This window comes from Mesoplodon bidens (assembly GCF_964165515.1).
Source record: "Mesoplodon bidens genome assembly, chromosome: 5".
Classification (NCBI taxonomy): domain Eukaryota; kingdom Metazoa; phylum Chordata; class Mammalia; order Artiodactyla; family Ziphiidae; genus Mesoplodon; species Mesoplodon bidens.
In genome coordinates this window covers 129,307,312-129,327,799 of record NC_138161.1, presented here as the reverse complement: position 1 = coordinate 129,327,799, position 20,488 = coordinate 129,307,312, and the positions used below count along the sequence as shown (strand labels likewise).

Genomic DNA, 20,488 nt, shown 5'->3' with positions numbered 1-20,488 from the left:
GCGTCTAGAGCCTGTGCTCCGCAACGGGAGAGGCCACAGCAGTGAGAGGCCCACATACTGCAAAAAGAAAAAAAAAAAAAAAAAAAAAAAAAAAAAAGAACAATGAGTGAATTACAAGGTTTCTTGGTGTGGTCTAGCTTGGCCTCAGTAGAAATGGAGACAAGAAGATGGTTGCAGAAGATAATGAAGTCAGTAGAACCAATCAATAAGAGGTGAGGATGTGGTTGAACAGAGAGAGTGATTAAGAAGAAGAGTGAAGGAAGACACAGTATGACTTTGGCAACTGAGGTAGACTCAATGGAGGAGGATCAAGTTTAATGGGGAGAGAGGAACATTGTGCCCAAGCAACAGAGCAGCCCATTAAAGGACTGACATTTTGGTGAAGTCAGAAGCCTGAAAAATCTTATAGCTCTTGGAACACCCTAAGCCTTTGCGAATCATAGAAACCTCCTCTTTCAGGTATTCAGATATCACGTACCTGGTCATTTAAAAATACAGCTCTGGGTGGGGACCTGGGGGAAGATGGCGGAAGAGTAAGACGCAGAGATCACCTTCCTCCCCACAGATACACCAGAAATTCATCTACACGTGGAACAACTCCTACAGAACACCTACTGAACGCAGGCAGAAGACCTGAGACCCCCCAAAAGCCAGGTGGATGAAAGGCTCTTGGTGCTGCAGCCAGGAGTCAGTGCTGTGCCTCTGAGGTGGGAGAGCCAACTTCAGGACACTGGTCCACAAGAGACCTCCCAGCTCCACATAATATCAAATGCCGAAAATCTCCCAGAGATCTCCGTCTCAACACCAGCACCCAGCTTCACTCAACGACCAGCAAGCTACAGTGCAGGACACCCTATGCCAAGCAACTAGCAAGACAGGAACACAACCCCACCCATTAGCAGAGAGGCTGCCTAAAAACATAAGAAGGCCACAGACACCCCAAAACACACCACCAGACGTGGACCTGTCCACCAGAAAGACAAGATCGAGCCTCATCCACCAGAACACAGACACCAGTCCCCTCCAAAATGAAGCTTACACAACCCACTGAAACAGCCTTAGCCACTGGGGACAGACACCAAAAACAACGGGAACTACAAACCTGCAGCCTGCAAAAAGGAGACCCCAAACACAGTAAGATAAGCAAAATGAGAAGACAGAAAAACACAGAGCAGGAGAAGGAGCAAGATAAAAACCCACCAGAACTAACAAATGAAGAGGAAATAGGCAGTCTACCTGAAAAAGAATTCAGAATAATGATAGTAAAGATGATCCAAAATCTTGGAAATAGAATAGACAAAATGCAAGAAACAGTTAACAAGGACCTAGAAGAACTAAAGATGAATCAAGCAATGATTAGAAACACAATAAATGAAATTAAAAATAGATGGGATCAATAGCAGAATAACTGAGGCAGAAGAACGGATACATGAGCTGGAAGATAAAATAGTGGAAATAACTGCTGCAGAGCAGAATAAAGAAAAAAGAATGAAAAGAACTGAGGACAGTCTCAGAGACCTCTGGGACAACATTAAACACACCAACATTCGAATTATAGGGGTTCCAGAAGAAGAAGAGAGAAAGGGACTGAGAAAATATTTGAAGAGATTATAGTTGAAAACATCCCTAATATGGGAAAGGAAATAGTTAATCAAGTCCAGGAGGCACAGAGAGTCCCATACAGAATAAATCCAAGGAGAAATACGCCAAGACACATATTAATCAAACTGTCAAAAATTAAACACAAAGAAAACGTATTAAAAGCAGCAAGGGAAAAACAACAAATAACACACAAGGGAATCCCCATCAGGTTAACAGCTGATCTCTCAGCAGAAACTTTACAAGCCAGAAGGGAGTGGCAGGACATATTTAAAGTGATGAAGGAGAAAAACCTGCAACCAAGATTACTCTACCCAGCAAGGATCTCATTCAGATTTGATGGAGAAATTAAAACCTTTACAGACAACCAAAGCTGAGAGAGTTCAGCACCACCAAACCAGCTTTACAACAAATGCTAAAGGACTTCTCTAGGCAAGAAACACAACAGAAGGAAAAGACCTACAATAACGAACCCAAAACAATTAAGAAAATGGGAATACGAACATATATATCGATAATTACCTCAAATGTAAATGGACTAAATGCTCACACCAAAAGACGCAGATTGGCTGAATGGATACAAAAACAAGACCCATATATATGCTGTCTACAACAGACCCACCTCAGACCTAGAGACACATACAGATTGAAAGTAAGGGGATGGAAAAAGATATTCCATGCAAATGGAAATCAAAAGAAAGCTGGAGTAGCAATTCTCATATCACACAAAATAGACTTTAAAATAAAGACTATTAGAAGAGACAAAGAAAGACACTACATAATGATCAAGGGATCGATCCAAGAAGAAGATATAACAATTGTAAATATTTATGCACCCAACATAGGAGCACCTCAATACATAAGGCAAATACTAAGAGCCATAAAAGGGGAAATCGACAGTAACACACTCATAGTAGGGGACTTCAACACCCCACTTTCACCAATGGACAGATCATTCAAAATGAAAATAAATAAGGAAACACAAGCTTTAAATGATACATTAAACAAGATGGACTTAATTGATATTTATAGGACATTCCATCCAAAAGCAAAAGAATACACATTTTTCTCAAGTGCTCATGGAACATTCTCCAGGATAGATCATATCTTGGGTCACAAGTCAAGCCTTGGTAAATTTAAGAAAACAAATTTTATCAAGTATCTTTTCCGACCACAATGCTATGATACTAGATATCAATTACAGGAAAAGATCTGTAAAAAACACAGACACATGGAGGCTAAATAATACACTACTTAATAACGAAGTGATCACTGAAGAAATCAAAGAGGAAATTAAAAAATACCTAGAAACAATTGACAGTGGAGACACAATGACCCAAAACCTATGGGATGCAGCAAAAGCAGTTCTAAGGGGGAAGTGTATAGCTACACAAGCCTACCTCAAGAAACAAGAAAAATCTCAAACAAACAATCTAACCTTACAACTAAAGGAACTAGAGAAAGAAGAACAAATACAAGCCGAAGTTAGCAGAAGGAAAGAAACCATAAAGATCAGAGCAGAATTAAATGAAATAGAAACAAAGAAAACAATAGCAAAGATCAATAAAATTAAAAGCTGGTTCTTTGAGACAATAAACAAAATTGATAAACCATTAGCCAGACTCATCAAGAAAAAGAGGGAGTGGACTCAAATCAATAAAATTAGAAATGAAAGAGGAGAAGTTACAACAGGCACTGCAGAAATACAAAGCGTCCTAAGAGACTACTGCAAGCAACTCTATGCCAATAAAACGGACAACCTGGAAGAAATGGACAAATTCTTAGATGGGTATAACCTTCCAAGACTGAACCAGGAAGAAATAGAAAATATGAACAGACCAATCACAAGTAATGAAATTGAAACTGTGATTTAAAATCTTCCAACAAACAAAAGTTCAGGACCAGATGGCTTCACAGGTGAATTCGATGAAACATTTAGAGAAGAGCTAACACCCATCCTTCTCAGACTCTTCCAAAAAATTGCAGAGGAAGAAACACTCCCAAACTCATTCTATGAGGCCACCATCACCCTGATACCAAAACCAGACAAAGATACTACAAAAAAAGAAAATTACAGACCAAAATCACTGATGAATATAGATGCAATAATCCTCAACAAAATACTAGCAAACAGAATCCAACAACACATTAAAAGGATCATACAGCATGATCAAGTGGGATTCATCCCAGGGATGCAAGGATTCTTCAATATACGCAAATCAATCAATGTGATACACCATATTAACAAACTGAAGAATAAAAACCATATGATCATCTCAAAAGATGCAGAAAAAGCTTCTGACAAAATTCAACACCCATTTATGATAAAAACTCTCCAGAAAGTGAGCATAGAGGGTCCTACCTCAACATAATAAAGGCCATATATGACAAACGCACAGTAAACATCATTCTCAATGGTGAAAAACTGAAAGCATTTCCTCTAAGATCAGGAACAAGACAAGGATGTCCACTCTCGCCACTACTATTCAACATAGTTTTGGAAGTCCTAGCCACAGCTGGACTGTCACCTCACACCAGTTAGAAGGGGCATCATCAGAAAATCTACAAACAACAAACGCTGGAGAGGGTGTGGAGAAAAGGGAACCCTCTTGCACTGTTGGTGCGAATGTACATTGATACAGCCCCTATGGAGAACAGTGTGGAGGCTCCTTAAAAAACTACAAATAGAATTACCCTATGACCCAACAATCCCACTACTGGGCATATACCCGGAGAAAACCATAATTCAAAAAGACACATGCACCCCAATGTTCATGGCAGCACTATTTACAATAGCCAGGTCATGGAAGCAACCTAAATGCCCATTGACAGACAAATGCATAAAGAAGATGTGGTACATATATACAATGGAATATTACTCAGCCGTAAAAGGAACGAAATTGGGTCATTTGTAGAGACATGGATGGATCTAGAGACTGTCATACAGAGTGAAGTAAGTCAGAAAGAGAAAAACAAATATCGTACATTAACACATATATGTGGAACCTAGAAAAATGATACAGATGAACCAGTTTGCAGGGCAGAAACTGAGACACAGATGTAGAGAACAAACGTATGGACACCAAGGGGGGAAAGTGGTGGGTGTTGGGGGTGGTGGTATGATGAATTGGGAGATTGGGATTGACATGTATTCACTGATGTGCATAAAATGGATGACTAGTAAGAACCTGCTGTATAAAATAAATAAATAAAATTCAATAATTCAAAAAAAGCAACACTAGTAAATAAATTTTAAAAAAGATCAGAGCAGAAATAAATGAAATTCAAATGAAGAAAACAATAGAAGAGATCAATGGAACAAAGTCAGTTCTTTGAAAAGATAGACAAAATTGATAAACCTTTAGCCAGACTCATCAAGAAAAAAAGGGAGAGGACTCAAATCAATAAAATTAGAAATGAAAAGCGAGAAGTTACAATGGACACCACAGAAATGCAAGGCTCCTAACAGATTACTATCAATACAAGCAACTATATGCCAATAAAATGGACAACCTAGAAGAAATGGACAAATTCTTAGAAGGATACAATCTCCCAAGACTGACCAGGAAGAAATAGAAAATATGAACAGACCAATCACAAGTAATGAAATTGAAACTGTAATTTAAAAACTCCCAACAAACAGAAGTCCATGACCAGATGGCTTCATAGGCAAATTCTATCAAACATTTAGAGAAGAGTTAACACCTATCCTTTTCAAACTCTTCCAAAAAATCGCATAGGAACGGAAACTCCCTAACTCATTCTATGAGGCCCCCATCACCCTGAATCATACAAGATACCACAAAAAAAAAAGAAAGAAAATTACAGACCAATATCACTGATGAATATAGATGGAAAAACCCTCAACAAAATACTAGCAAACCGAATCCTACAATACATTAAAAGGATCATACACCATGATCAAGTGGGATATATCCCAGGGATGCAAGGATTTTTTCAATATCTGCAAATCAATCAGTGTGATACATCACATTAACAAATTGAAGAATAAAAACCATATGATCATCTCAATAGATTCAGAAAAAGCTTTTGACAAAATTGAACACCGATTTATGGTGAAAACTGTTTAGAAAGTGGGCATAGAGGGAACTTTCCTCAACATAATAAAGGCCATATATGACAAACCTACAGCCAACATCATACTCAATGGTGAAAAGCTGAAAGCATTTTCTCTAAGATCAGGAACAAGACAAGGATGTCCACTCTCACCACTTTTACTCAACATAGTTTGGGAAGTCCTAGCCACGTCAATCAGAGAAGAAAAATAAATAAAAGGAATCCAAATTGGAGAAGTTAAAGCTGTCACTGTTTGCTGATGGCTTGATACTATACATAGAAAATCCTAAAGGTGCTACCAGAAAACACTAGAGCTCATCAATGAATTCAGTAAAGTTGCAGGATACAAAATTAATACTCAGAAATCTGTTGCACTTCTATACACTAACAATGAAAAATCAGAAAGAAAAATTAAAGAAACAATCCAATTTACCATCACATCAAGAAGAATAAAATACCTAGGGATAAACCTACCTAAGGAGGCAAAAGAACCGTACTCCAAGAACTATAAGATGCTCATGAAAGAAATGGAAGATGGCACAAACAGATGGAAAAATATACCATGTTCTTGAATTGGAAGAATCAATACAGTAGGTCCCCTACATATGAACGAGTTCCATTCCAAGAGCGTGTTCATAAATCCAGTTCATAAGTCCAACGAAGTTAGCCTAGATACCCAACTGACACAATCAGCTTTATAGTACTGTACTGTAATAGGTTTATAATACTTTTCACCCAAATAATACATAAAAAACAAACAAACACAAAAAATAAAACACTTTTAATCTTACAGTGCAGTACCTTGAAAAGCACAATAGTATAATACAACACCTGGCATACAGGGGCTGGCATTGAGTGAACAGGCAAGAAGAATTACTGACTGGAGGAGGAAGAGGAGGTGGGAGATGGTAGAGCTGAAGGATTGTCAGCAATAGTATAGAGGGCAAGCTGCAATTTCACTCATGCTTGACATTGATAGCACAGGTTCTTGTTCCTTGCTGGATTCAATTCTATCTACCCTATTGAAAAAACACGATCCAGTGATGTCTGGGTAGTAGCTCTTTTTTTCTCATCATAGATGATAATGATAGCACTGGATTGCATCCTGAATGGCTGCTGCAACATTCGTGTACCATTCTACATTCAGATCCTGTGCCTCAAAAATTAACAGTGCCTCCTCAAATAAATAAAACCCCCTTGCCATCTCCTGCACCGTGAATCTCTTTGGTTCTTCAGTTACTTCTTCTTCCTCTTGTCTCTCTTCATCCTTTCTCTGGTCCTCCAATTCCATCAGGCCTTCAATGCAAGTTCAAATCTTTGAAAGTTCACAACTTGAAGGTTCGTATGTAGGGGACTTACTCTATTGTCAAAATGACTATACTACCCAAGCCAATCTATGGATTCAATGCAATCCATATTAAATTACAATCCCTATTAAATTACCAATGGCATTTTTCACAGAACTAGAACAAAAAAAGTTTAAAGTTTGTATGGAGACACAAAAGACTCCAAATAGCCAAAGCAATCTTGAGGAAGAAAAACAGAGCTGGAGGAATCAGGATCCCTGACTTCAGACTATACTGCAAAGCCACAGTCATCAAAACAGTATGGTACTGGCACAGAACATAAAAATATACATCAATGGAACAGGATAGAAAGCCCAGAAATAAACCCATGCACCTATGGTCAATTAATCTATGACAAAGGAGGCAAGACTATACAATGGAGAAAAGACAGTCTCTTCAAAAAAATGGTTCTGGAAAACCTGGACAGCTACATGTAAAATAATGAAATTAGAACACTCTCTAACACCATACACAAAAATAAAGTGGATTAAAGACCTAAACATAAGAGTAGGTACTATAAAACTCAATAGAGGAAAACATAGGCAGAACACTCTTTGACATAAATCGCAGCAATATCTTTTTGGATCCATCTCCTAGAGTAATGAAAATAAAAACAAAAATAAACAAATGGGACCTAATTAACTCAAAAGCTTTTGCACAGCAAAGGAAACCATAAACAAAAAGACAACCCACAGAATGAGAGAAAATATTTGCAAATGATGAGACTGATAAGGGATTAATCTTTACAAAATTTACAAACAGCTCACGTAGCTCAATATCAAAAAAACAAACCCAATAAAACAAAAAATGGGCAGAAGACCTAAATAGATATTTCCCCAAAGAAGACATATAGATGGCCAAGAGGCACATGAAAAGATGCTCAATGTTGCTAATTATTAGAGAAATGCAAATCAAAACTACAATGAGATATCACCTCACACCAGTCAGAATGGCCATCATCAAAAAGTCTACAAACAATAAATGCCGGGGGCTTCCCTGGTGGCACAATGGTTGAGAGTCCGCCTGACGATGCAGGGGACACAGGTTTGTGCCCTGGTCCAGGAAGATCCCACATGCCGCTGAGCGGCTGGGCCCGTGAGCCATGGCCGGTGAGCCTGCGCATCTGGAGCCTGTGCTCCACAACGGGAGAGGCCACAACAGTGAGAGGCCCGTGTACCGCAAAAAAATAAATGAATGAATGAATGAATAAATGTTGGAGAGGGTGTGAAGAAAAGGGAACACTCCTACATTGTTGGTGGGAATATAAATTGGTACAGTCACTATGGAAAACAGTATGGAGGTTCCTTAAAAAACTAAAAATAGAGCTACCATATGATCCAGCAATCCCACTCCCGGGCATATATCCAGGGAAAACTATGGTTAGTAAGGATACATGCACCCCAATGTTCATTACAATAGGCAAGACATGGAAGCAACCTAAGTATCCATTGACAGATGAATGGATAAAGAATATGTAGTACATATAAACAATGGAATAATAGCCATTGAAAAGAATGAAATAATGCCATTTGCAGCAAGATGGATGTACATGGAGAGTATAATACTAAGTGAAGTAAGACAGAGAAAGACAAATATCATGTTATCATTTATATGCAGAATCTAAAAAAATGATACAAATGAACTTATTTACAAAACAGAAACAGACTCACATACATAGAAAACAAACTTATGGTTACCAAAGCTGAAAGGTGGGGTGGAGAGATAAATTGGGAGTTTGGGATTGACATATACATATACTGTATATAAACTACATAACCAACAAGGACCTACTGTGTAGCACAGGGAACTATGCTGAATATTCTTTAATAACCTAAATGGGAAAAGAATTTGAAAAAGAATAGGTATATGTATACATATAACTGAATCACTTTGCTCTACACTTGAAACTAACACATTGTAAAACAACTATAGCCCAATTTAAAAAAAGACCATAGGTGGCTGGTGGACTCATTTGTATTCACCATCCAAATGGCTATTTAATTGATAAAATCTTAACAAAAACTGAATACTATGTTCTAGGCACTTTCTAGGGGATAGAGATAGGTAAATTAGACATAGGAAAGGCAACACACCTTCCTAGTAGGGATGAGTGCTGAGCAGTTTGTGGCTGGGAGCCCTTCAGGCAGAAAAGTGCTCCAGACAGGGAAGGAGCAGGTATGAGGTGGTAAAACAGTGTGCGGTGTGTCCGGGATGAGAGCTGGAAAAGAAGGAGAAGAGGGTGAGAGCCAGCAAGGAGCATGCTGGGAAGACCTGGCATGATGGGCCAACGAGCTTGGGCTTTGTTCCCTAGGCCAGGGTCAGCAAACTTTTTATGTAAAGGGCCAGACAGTGAAGGTTTTATGTTTTGTGGACCAGAGATCTCTGGCAAAATGGCTCGACTATGCCACCATGGCACCAAAGCAGCCATAGATGATATGTAAAGAACTGGGCATGACTGTGTTCCAATAAAACTCTACTGATGAAAGCTTGTACAGGGCTGGAATTGGCCTTTGGGCTGTAGTTTGGCAATTCCCGGGCTCTATTAGGTCATTTAAAAAATTCTTTAGTATGTAAAATAACTGGATTTCTAACAGTCAGTGGCATACTCTACCTGATGAAATGTTAGCTGCTAATCATATATATTAGCCTGATTTTATTACCAGAGCATGTAACTAGCAAAATGGCAAGTAGGTTTAACACTTTGTAGGAACTGAGCACAGAATCACTTCTCCCTATGGGCAAAATCTTATTTCTTCTTTCACTTCTACCTTTCTCAGATGAGTTTCCCCATTTGCTCACCATCCTCTCCCTGTAGTCTAGCTAGCAACCGCATAAAAATCCAGCAGTTCTTTCTCATTCCTCATTCTCCTTTATTTCTCCATAGCATTAGAAACTATTGGGAAAACCCCGCTCAGTCCCTACTGCCTGTTAGGTATCTGTGAAGCTACTTTCAGGTGTGGTCACCTCATAATTCAATTTCTCATTCCCCAGACATGAAACACCATGAGCACTTCCTAGTTGGGTTCCCACTTCACCCCCCTTCCCCAGGTCCATCCTTTCCACTGCTCACAGATTGGCCATCCCTAAAAAGCATTTCATTGGGAAACACTGCATTCAAATCTTCCACTGTAAAATCTCCCTTTTGTCGATAGGATAAAATAAAAAAAATTAGTCTGGCATTCAGCACTCCCCACAGTTGGGTTCAAAACAGTCTATAAATAATAAATGCTAGAGAGGGTGAAGAGAAAAGGAAACCCTCCTACACTGTTGTAATTGGTGCAGCCAGTATGGAAAACATACTGGAGATTCCTTAAAAAAACTTAAAACAGTTACCATATGATCCAGCAATCCCACTCCTGGGCATATATCTGGAGAAAACTCTAATTCAAAAAGGTACGTGAACCCCAGTGTTCATAGCAGCACTTTTTACAATAGCCAAGACATGTCCGTTGACAGATGAATGGATAAAGAAGATGTGGTAAATATATATACACAATGGAATATTATTCAGCCATAAGAAAGAATGAAATAATGCCATTTGCAACAACATGGATGGACCTAGAGATTATACTAAGCAAAGTAACTCAGAGAAAGACAAATACCATATGATATCATTTATATGTGGATAATCTAAAATATAACACAAATGAACTTATTTACAAAACAGAAGCAGACCCACAGACTTAGAAAACAAACTTATGGTTACCAAAGGGGAAAGGGGGTATATAAATTAGGCGTTTGGGATTAACAGATACAATACTACATATAAAATAAACAACAATGTCCTACCGTATAGCTCAAGGAACAATATCTTGTAATAAACTCTAATAGAAAAGAATATGAAAAAGGATATATATATACACACACGTGTGTGTGTGTGTACATATATATATATATATATATATATATATATATATATATATATATATATAAATAACTGAATCACTTTGCTGTACACCAGAAACTAACACAACAAATCAACTCTACTTCAATTAAAAGAAACCAAAATACCTTGCCAGTCTCTACTGACTCCATGCCAGGCAAATTGGGCTGTTCACTGCCCTCTTCATGAGACTTATCCTATCTGTTTTTATGTACAAAGCAGTTTCTCCATCCCAAATACGTTACAGAAAAAGGTCTGGACTTTTCAGTTTCTACTTTCTAGCTGTGTGAGCTGGGTGGCAATGAAAATCATGATAATACTTCACGTTTGTTGAGTGCTTACTTTGCGTCATATGTTGTGCTAAGCACTTTATATGTATTATTTTAATTATTTTTTCCAATTATTATTATCCATATGTCACAGGTGAGAAAACTGATGCATAAAAGAGTCTAAATGACTAGCTCAAGATACCCAGTTTTTCTAAGCCTCAGTTTCTTCATTTGTAAATTGAGGATTATTGTGAGGATTAAATAGAAAGCATCGAGCACAATGTCAAACACAAAATGAGTATATGTTACCTTTCTGCTCGCTCCCTATTATTTCTTCCTGTCCTTTCAGTATACCTTTTGTGCCCCAGCACAATTTTCCTCCATTTTAGTCAAGGCAGAAGTAACTTACTGACTCTGGCTCCTATAGAACTAAATCTTCAATATAAGCATTTTGATGTTTTTCCTCCATAGCCTTATTATCTTTTTATGTGTTCATCGTACTTACCTACAAGACTGCAAACTCTAGAAGAGCAAAGGTGGTGCCTATTGGCCTAAAGTAGTTCACTTTTTGACTAATTATATTGACTGACTACATATATATATATACATATATACATACGATTGTGTATCTATATATATATATACACACTATATATACACACACACACACACACAATACATATATTTCACCACAGAAACTTCAAATTGTCCCACTTTTCTCAAGCTTCCGACCTTGGCCCCTTCCTAGCACCCTCCTCAGCCACCTCTCCTACAACGTCACAAAGAAGGAAAAGCCATCAGATAAGAACTTTCTTACTCTCCTCCCCTAGACCCAGGAACTCGCCTCTGTGCCAATCTAGTCCTTCCTCTCCTACCTCCTAAGGAAAATCCCTCCCCTATGGCTGGGTCTTTTGCCCTCCAGTCATCTCAGGGGACTTGCTCCATTGATGATCTGCCTTCTGCAATGTTGCTACCTTCTCCTGCTCAACAATCTCGTCTCACCTTAAGCATGCTCAGGTCTCTCTGATGCTCAGTGTCCTGAGTGATGGCACATTTCTATCTAGCAGCCACCATTCCTCCCTCGCCTCAAGCCAAACCTCTCCAGAGTCAACTGTGGCCCTGCCTCCCCCTCCCCCCTGCACAGCAATCCAGCTCTCATCGATCTTTCCAAAGTAACCAACCACCCCTTTGATGCCAAAATCAATGGGACTCCTTTCAGTCATTACCTAAGGACTTGATTAACTGAAATGATTCATCAGATTTTAACAATAGTGCAATTAGTTGTTTGTCCATTTTCCCCAACAAGAATGTAAGCTCCATGAAGGCAGGGACCTTAATCAGTTCTGTTCACTTTTGGATCCCTATGTTCTCTCTGGCCTCTTGTACATAATAAGTTTACAATAACTACTCAGTGACTGAATGGATCTTGCCCACTTCTTGGTAAATTCTACTTTCCCCATCAAAGCATGTTTTACACTCTGATTGTCTGCTTATCTGTATCACACCAGAAGTGTAGTTAGAGCAGAGACAGTGCTCTTGGTAGTTGCATCACTGGGTACAGGGCCTTGAATAGAACTCCAAAACATATGTATTGATCGAATGACTGAAGGGAAGATAAGAAGAGGGAAGGGCTTTTATGCCTTGTGGTAAGTAGGGAAGAGTAACACACAATACATTCTTATTTCCCAATCTTGCTAAAGGCCAGGAGTGATGATTGGATAGTTGACCGGAATTAATGAAAGATTATTCATTAAAGAATTAAGAGAGTTCATTCTCATTGAATTATTAAGCTTTCATTTTCTTTCCAGCTAAATTACCTTGGCACTCCCTACTTACTGGTGAAACACCTCCAGGCAGATTTCTTCTATTGAATTAGGACAAAGAAAGAAACAGTCCACGTACCTGGCTTCTCCCGTATCCAGTCAGACAACCATTTCAAATGACAATCACAGGTCCAGGGATTCCCATGAAGATAAAGGCTTTCCAGATCAGGCATATAGGTGACCATCTCTTGAGGGATGGAGCTCAGAAAGTTATCAGACAAGTATAGGTACTTAATGAAAGATGTTTTAAATATCCGGAGGTAGCACAAGGAGACAAATGTATCTGGATGAAGCTTAGTGAGCTGGTTCCCTTCCAAGTGCACCAGTCGGAGAGAGGTGAGTCCATAAAAAACCTCTGGGTTTATAAACTCGATATTGTTGTGGTCCATATGCAACCGTGTCAAGCTCCTGAGACCATAGAAAGTGTCCTTCTGAAGTTTTCGAACTTTGTTATAGCTCATTTTTAAGACCTAAGAGTAAAAAGAACACACTTATTTTGTCAAAGGAATTATCACAAAAAGGAAAATCATATCCATAATAAAACATACGTTGAGATTAATCCAATGCAGTGTGTGTACCTTGTTTGGATCCTAATTCAAACAAACCAGTTGCAAATCAAGTATGAGAACATCAGGGAAATTAGAATATTCATGAACAGTTTATGATATTGAGGAATTACTGCTATAATTTTAAGGTATAATACTGATATTATGGTTCATTTTAAAAGATTCCATAACTTTGACATATATATTGAAGTACTTATAGATGAAACATTATGATATCTCAGATCTGTTTCAAAACAATGCAATGAAGTAGAAAAATAGTGGGTGGAGATACAGGTGAAACAAGATCTGTTATGTGTTGATAACTACTGAAGCTAGGTGATGCTGCATTGGGGATCATTATATTATTCTACTTTTGTATATGGTATACTTTTTAAAAAACGTATTATGGAAATTTTCAACCATATATAAAAGTATCTTGACATTTCAAGTAAACTTAAGATTTCTTGAACCTGAATTTTTCATAAGAAATATGATTTTATCTTTCACATTTAAAATGGCTTTGGACTTCCCTGGTGGCACAGTGGTTAAGAATCCACCTGCCAATGCAGCAGACATAGGTTCAATTCCTGGTCCGGGAAGATCCCACATGCTACGGAGCAACTAAGCCCGTGCGCCACAACTACTGAACCTGTGCTCTACAGCCCGTGAGCCACAACTACTGAAGCCCATGCACCTAAAGCCCATGCTCTGCAGTAAGAGAAGCCACCGCAATGAGAAGCCTGAGCACCACTACAAAGACCCAACGCAGCCAAAAATAAATAAATTTTAAAATAAATAAATAGAATGGTTTTACTGAGATATAATTCACATGCCATAAAAATCCACCTTTTAATTTATTTTTTTAAAAGATTTTTTTTTGATGTGGACCATTTTTAAAGTCTTTATTGAATTTGTTACAATGTTGCTTCTGTTTTTTGTCTTGGTTTTTTGGCCACAAGGCATGTGGGCTCTTAGATCCCTGACCAGGGATCAAACCCGCAACACCCCCTGCATTGCAAGGTGAAGTCTTAACCACTGGACCACCAGAGAAGTCCCCAAAATCCACCTTTTTAAACCGTACAATTCAGTGGCTTTTAGTATATTCACAAGGTTGTGCAACCATGTCCACTATCTAATTTTAGTACATTTTCATCACCCCAAAATAAAAACTGATACCCATTAGCAGTCATTCCCCCCCTCCTCCTAGCCCTAGAAAACCACTAATTTACTTTGTTTCTGTGGATTTGCCTATTGTCAACATTTTAAATAATGGATGATATAATACGTGGTCTTTTGTGTCTGGCTTTTTCCAATTAGCATAATATTTCCAAGACCCACCCCTGATGTAGCACGTATCAGTCCTTCATGCCTTCTTATTACTGAGTTGTATTCCACTGTATACATGTAATATATTTTGTTTATCCATTTATGAGTCAATGGACATTTGGGTGTTTTTTATTTTTTAGCTATTATGAGTAATATGATTTTTAATTGATTTTGAATTGAAATTAAAAGTTTTTCAATATTTCAAGTGCGTGGGTATTCTCCAATTCCTTCTCCAGTTACCACCTGAGCATGCTCCTTCTCCCAGAAAGAAAAGAAAAAGAAATGCTAGCAAAAACAATGATTTATCTTATTTTCCTAATTTGACCTAATCTGTCATCTCTATTGAGAATGTTTTTCTGGAATGCCAAGTTCCCTAATAAGCAAAGAAAATTGAAATTGACAACATGGAACAGCTTTGCCCCAAATATTATCAAACTCAACGTTCATCAATATCTCTGGAAAAGCTGGTCAAGAAAACAAATATGTGTGAATTCCATGAACGAAATGTATTCCATCTAATCCTCTGAAGATATATATTCCAAATAAAGCCTGATTAAGCCAAACCAACAGAATCACATATCTAGACTTAAATCTATGGTTTTACAGAGGCTTAGTGTGATGTGAAAAGGCTCACACTGCACACTGGCATTTACCTTTTCTAAGGATAGAACTGACTTTATTTTATTGCACTGTATCTCTTCTATGAGGAGCTTTAGGAAACATTTTTATTTTCTAATTTAAAATCAGATGTGGTTGTTCTTTTCCTGAACAGTAGTTTTATTTTTTAATTTACTGAAAACTTGAGTTAGCTTCTCAAAAGCCTCAAGTCCTACTTACAGCAGACATACTGATCTTTATGCCTGCAGTTCCCTGCATTCCCTTTGTTCTTGTTCCTAAGATTTCTTCTACCTTTTGCTTTCTTTCCTACTGGAGTGGTAATTCTTACAATATTCGATGCATTTTTGGAAGTCCCTGTAACTGTAAAAAAGTTTTTTGAGTAAGGCAGTGTGTAAGTAAAGTGAAACTTAAAAGTATATTGCTCTATAGAAAGCTAACTTCTATGTAAAGACAGCAATTAATTTTAGAAACTACATTCAATTCCCAGATGAACATGACTAGAAGTGGCCTTTTAGGATTAAATTTTAAAGGTTTAGTAATCCTTGGGCATTGATAATTTTTTTCTTTCTATGAGCCTGAGGTATGAGAAAATCAGAATTTTCTTATTATTCTAATTTCCACATACAGTTGCATTTTAAAAGAAATCAGTTATTTGACATTTTCCCTTGATGTCTACATCTAATTTACAGAGTGTTGATTTGGGGGTTCTCTAGGAACAGGTAGCTTTTGGAGGCACATCTCACCTCATTAACCTGCCCCTCCCCCACATCAGTCTCACCTGCAAGGCCTGCAAATCTGAGAAGGTCTTAGGAAGGATTGTGTGAATGCCATTGCTGTGTAGCATTAGTAACTCCAACTTGTTTAGGCCAGAAAAATCCGTTTCTGTCAATCTAACCAAACTGTTGTACCTGAAATAAAAACATCATTCTAGGCATAAGCTACGTCTGTCAACTAAAGTTCAAATGTCAAAGCAAAACCCAACAAACACACACATAGAACTGAATTTCACTCCCCGCCCCCCTTTTTATTTCTTGTGCTCTAAGGAGATAATCCAATGCTTGAAATATTGTTGAAATTCATCAGATGCCACAGAAGGTCAGCCCTCCAACCCAGCCCTTGCAGTCTCAGTTACAATCATCTTACTCAGATTCCTGGAAAACGCCACATCCCTTCTCATTTTCAAACCTTTGTACATATGCTGTTCCTGCAGGTTGGAATGCCTTTGGCTCTAGCCCTATTTGTGAACGCTGTTAAGACCCAGCCCATTCTCTAATAACATGGCCCCCTTGTTCTCCCAGGTGTAATTCATCATTATGAAGTAATGGTTAAGAAACCTGGGCTCTGAAGCCAAATGTTTTGGGTACGATTATAAACTCAGGTACCTGGGAGTAGGGCTGACCCTGGGTTAAATCAGTAACCTTTCTGTGCCTCAGTTTCCTTATCTATAAAATGCAAATAATAGAACCTACTTCAAACGGGTTATGAGGATTAAATGAATGCATACATGAAGAGTGCTTAGCTCAATGCCAGGACACAATGTTAGCTATTATTATTAGTGATTGTTCCCAAGGCACTTCGTATGCTCTATTATAGTTCTTATTAAATTGTACTAATTATACAACTGTCTTCTCCCTTTAACTATGGTTTCTAGAAATGAATAATATATCTTGTTCATCATTGTATCCCTGGTACCATCATTGTGTTTGGCCCATAGTAGGCGCCCACTAATGTCAAATAAATGATGTTAAGTCTGCTTGTATGTGCATTCACACACACAGCTTTTCATCGACTTTTAAAATACAGTTGCCTTTTAGCAGATTTAATTTACGCATTTTTAAAGCCTTTTAAATAAGTCAGTTTCTACGGAGAAAAAATCCAAGGGCCTTAAAAAACGATCTAGTTGAGTTTTCATATATATATCTTTTATGTATAAGAGGACGCTTCCAGTTGTCCTGTTACCTCTTACTGATATAATGCTAATTCTTAACAAGAGCTATATTATTATCCAGCAAAAATGTAGCCAGAATGAAGCTTTTCTATAATCATGGGACTCTCAGCCTACCATGAGTGACTATGGGCCTCTCAGCCTACCACGAGTGACTATGGGTTCTAGAAGAACTTTCTCTTAGTAAAAGTTTAACAGAAAAAAATTTTTTATTGCCCCAGCAAGCTTAAGATCCTCATGTACTCATTTCAGAAGAGAAATATTGTTAAAAGAATTGTGGTTAATCTCCCAAAGTCACAAGTGTTTTGAGGACAAGTCACCAGTGTAATCAATCCCTCCTTGAGAAGGAAGCAAGACAAGGGCCCCTGCGCACCCTAGATTGATACGTTCCACGTTGGGCGGGATGCTGTGTGGGATGGAGGTCAGGTACCGAAACGTGCAGTGCACCTCTGTAGGCACGTAACAGGCACAGCGGCGAGGACAGGCCCTGCCCCCGGGGAAGACCACCAGGCAGACTGCAGCGAAGGAGACCAGTAAGCTGGTGCTTCCCCTGCTTTTCACCTTCATCCTGAAAAAACATCATACCTCGGAGTTATAAATATGGTTTGAGCAAAGTTCCAGTAGACCACACACAGTAACTGGTAATCTGGGAGACCTTCCTAAAAGGTCGTAAGGGGCCAATTTCATTCACAACTTTTATGGTAAAGCTTACTCTTTACAAAGCCATAGTGTATGCTGGCCTCATATGGATCCTTGTGATCAAGCAGGATACTTATTGTTGTGAAATTCCTTTACAGCTTTTCACTTCTTAATGAAAAGCAGCAATCCCTATTACTTAGAGATTCATTAAAAAAGGAAAGTGGAAACCATAATGGAGATATTGTGACAACTGAAGTACAAAAGCTTAGTTTCCTGTTTATGCTTTAGTTTTTTAGACTTTAAAAAACTGATTATAAAACTAATACATGTGCAACAGAAAATTTAGACGCTGTAAAGAAGTAGAAAAAAGAAAATAAAATTACTTATACTTCCCACCACCCAGGTATAATCAATAACATTTTGCTGTACTCCTTCCAGCCTTTTACATATTGGGTTGTATATTACTGCATATATATGATCAAATGAAATTTCATAACACATTTTTATCATTGAACATGTTTGATTTTTCATTTTATTAAACCTCCTTCAAAACCATTTTTAAGAGCTGTAATAATCCACTGAAAGGATGAATAAATCTCTTTCTAACACATCCTCAAGTCCTTGACAAAAAAGACACATTGTACCTGTCACTGCCAAATGATGACCGTAAGTAATCGTAACTGACCGGCTGAGAGGGCTTGAGCCTTGCACCTGCGCCGCAGCGGGCCACGCTGACCCCTCGCAGGCATTATGCTGTCTGCTTTTGCTCTGCTTAGAACATTCCTCTGCCTCTTTTCTTGGTCCCTTCTCCTCCTCGTCCTCACGTCTGCCATGGGGGTGGGGGCGCATAACCAGGGAAGAAATACGCTCAGCTTGTTGGAAAAATGGTATCTGTTACCCACATGTGGGTCAAGCCCAAGGATCCAAACCTAGTTTTTGCCTGAAATTCAGACTATACAAAGATTGTAATAACATCTTTATTATGCTTCTCTAAGAAAAGTGACCTTCATAGAATGGTTTCTTTTAGATTCTACCAGCAACCATCCTTTAGCTATAAACCACATTTAAAATAACATGAATGTTGAATTGCTTGTATCTCCATATAGATAGAAAGATAAGGGAATTATTAGAATATGGCCCCAATTAAAATTTACTATAGGATTAATCACATGACAAATTTTGTCACTGTAACCATCTGGTTACAAACATTTTAACTAAATGTCGTATGATTGGAGACAGCATTTCCACCTTCTTATCATTAGGTAAGCAAAGAAAGGAATAATAGGATGAAGCTAGTTCTCTCATCCAGCTAGAAAAATAGAAATTACGGGTATGCCCCCTTGAGAGTGATTGAAAAGAGAATCAAAAGTCTAAAAGAACACGTGGATAGTGGATTCCCACAGACTTGAACCTGAAAATGTGTATAAGAAATAGATGGAAATTGACAATACCTGAGCTCTTCTGTCCTGGTCCTAAGTGCTCTCCTGACACAGGCAGAGACTGAAAATCTTCCCAAGAAATGGAAGATCGTATCCAAACCCGAGTAAGGAAAAGTTCTCTGCTCCAAAGTGAAGCCAGTGGCTTGGTCTTTCTGGCTTGCAGCTCAGGGGTATTACTCTGGAGAGAGACCTGGAGGCACCCCGCAGCCGCAGCTAGATAACCGGAGCTCACGTGAATCAGCAGCGTGCCTTTATAACTGTTGCTACAGAAACAGGAAGCAAAGTGGAGCTTTTAAAATGTCCTTTCTCCTCCCTCAACGGCGTGCTTAAATTCCCCCTAAAGTTGTCATTTAAATATATGTATTAATATCACTCCCTTTTGCCCCCAAGTCCCAGCAGCTTCTCCTCCCTTATCCTTTTTGGGCAAATCTGTCATAAGCGCCCACAATAAGGGTCTCCACCTACTGGTGAATCTTTGCTCAGAGTTTGTCTTTTGCTTGGCATCAGTCACCGAAGACACGACCTTCTCCTGTTTGCTCTAATCCTCCTCCCTCTGGCGCGCGCTCTGCTGGCCCTGCCCTGGCTCGGGCCCCAGGACTAGCTGCATTCCCACGCCAAGCCCCCTCTCCGCTGCCCCTGGCCCGGGCATGGGTCCTGTCCCCTTCCCCGGGAAGGACTGCCAGAGCCGCTCACCTCTCTGCCCAGGTGACCAATGGGCTCCCGCCGCCGGCGTGTCCTGGGTTCAGCTGCCCGGGGCGCAGGGACCGCCCAGAGCTGAGAGAGGGAAGGCGAGGCGGGGCGACGTTGATTTATGTGTCTGAGGACTGCGCCGAGGCTCCATCGCACGCGGATTATAAACGACCACTAGACTCCTCTTTATTTTTCAGAACGCGCGGATGTCTGCTCGCCTTCTGTCTTATTTCCTCCTCTTTCTCTAATTTCCTGGATTTCTCAGGCGCGTCCTGGCTGGTGGGCAGGT

General features: G+C 39.0%; 1 protein-coding gene across 1 annotated transcript in view; it reads right to left on the bottom strand.

Moving 5' to 3' along the window:
• Positions 1 to 19,653, bottom strand: part of IGSF10 (immunoglobulin superfamily member 10) — a 38,630-nt gene extending 18,977 nt beyond the window's left edge. Inside the window, exons 1-4 of the mRNA XM_081234366.1 lie at positions 19,522 to 19,653; positions 17,805 to 17,999; positions 16,265 to 16,394; positions 13,077 to 13,467 (exon numbers count right to left, since the gene is read on the bottom strand). Of these exons, the coding sequence (XP_081090492.1) occupies positions 13,077 to 13,467; positions 16,265 to 16,394; positions 17,805 to 17,998 (715 nt within the window). The 5' untranslated portion in view covers position 17,999; positions 19,522 to 19,653. The remainder of the gene's footprint in view (positions 1 to 13,076; positions 13,468 to 16,264; positions 16,395 to 17,804; positions 18,000 to 19,521) is intronic.
• Positions 19,654 to 20,488: the final 835 nt, after the last annotated feature.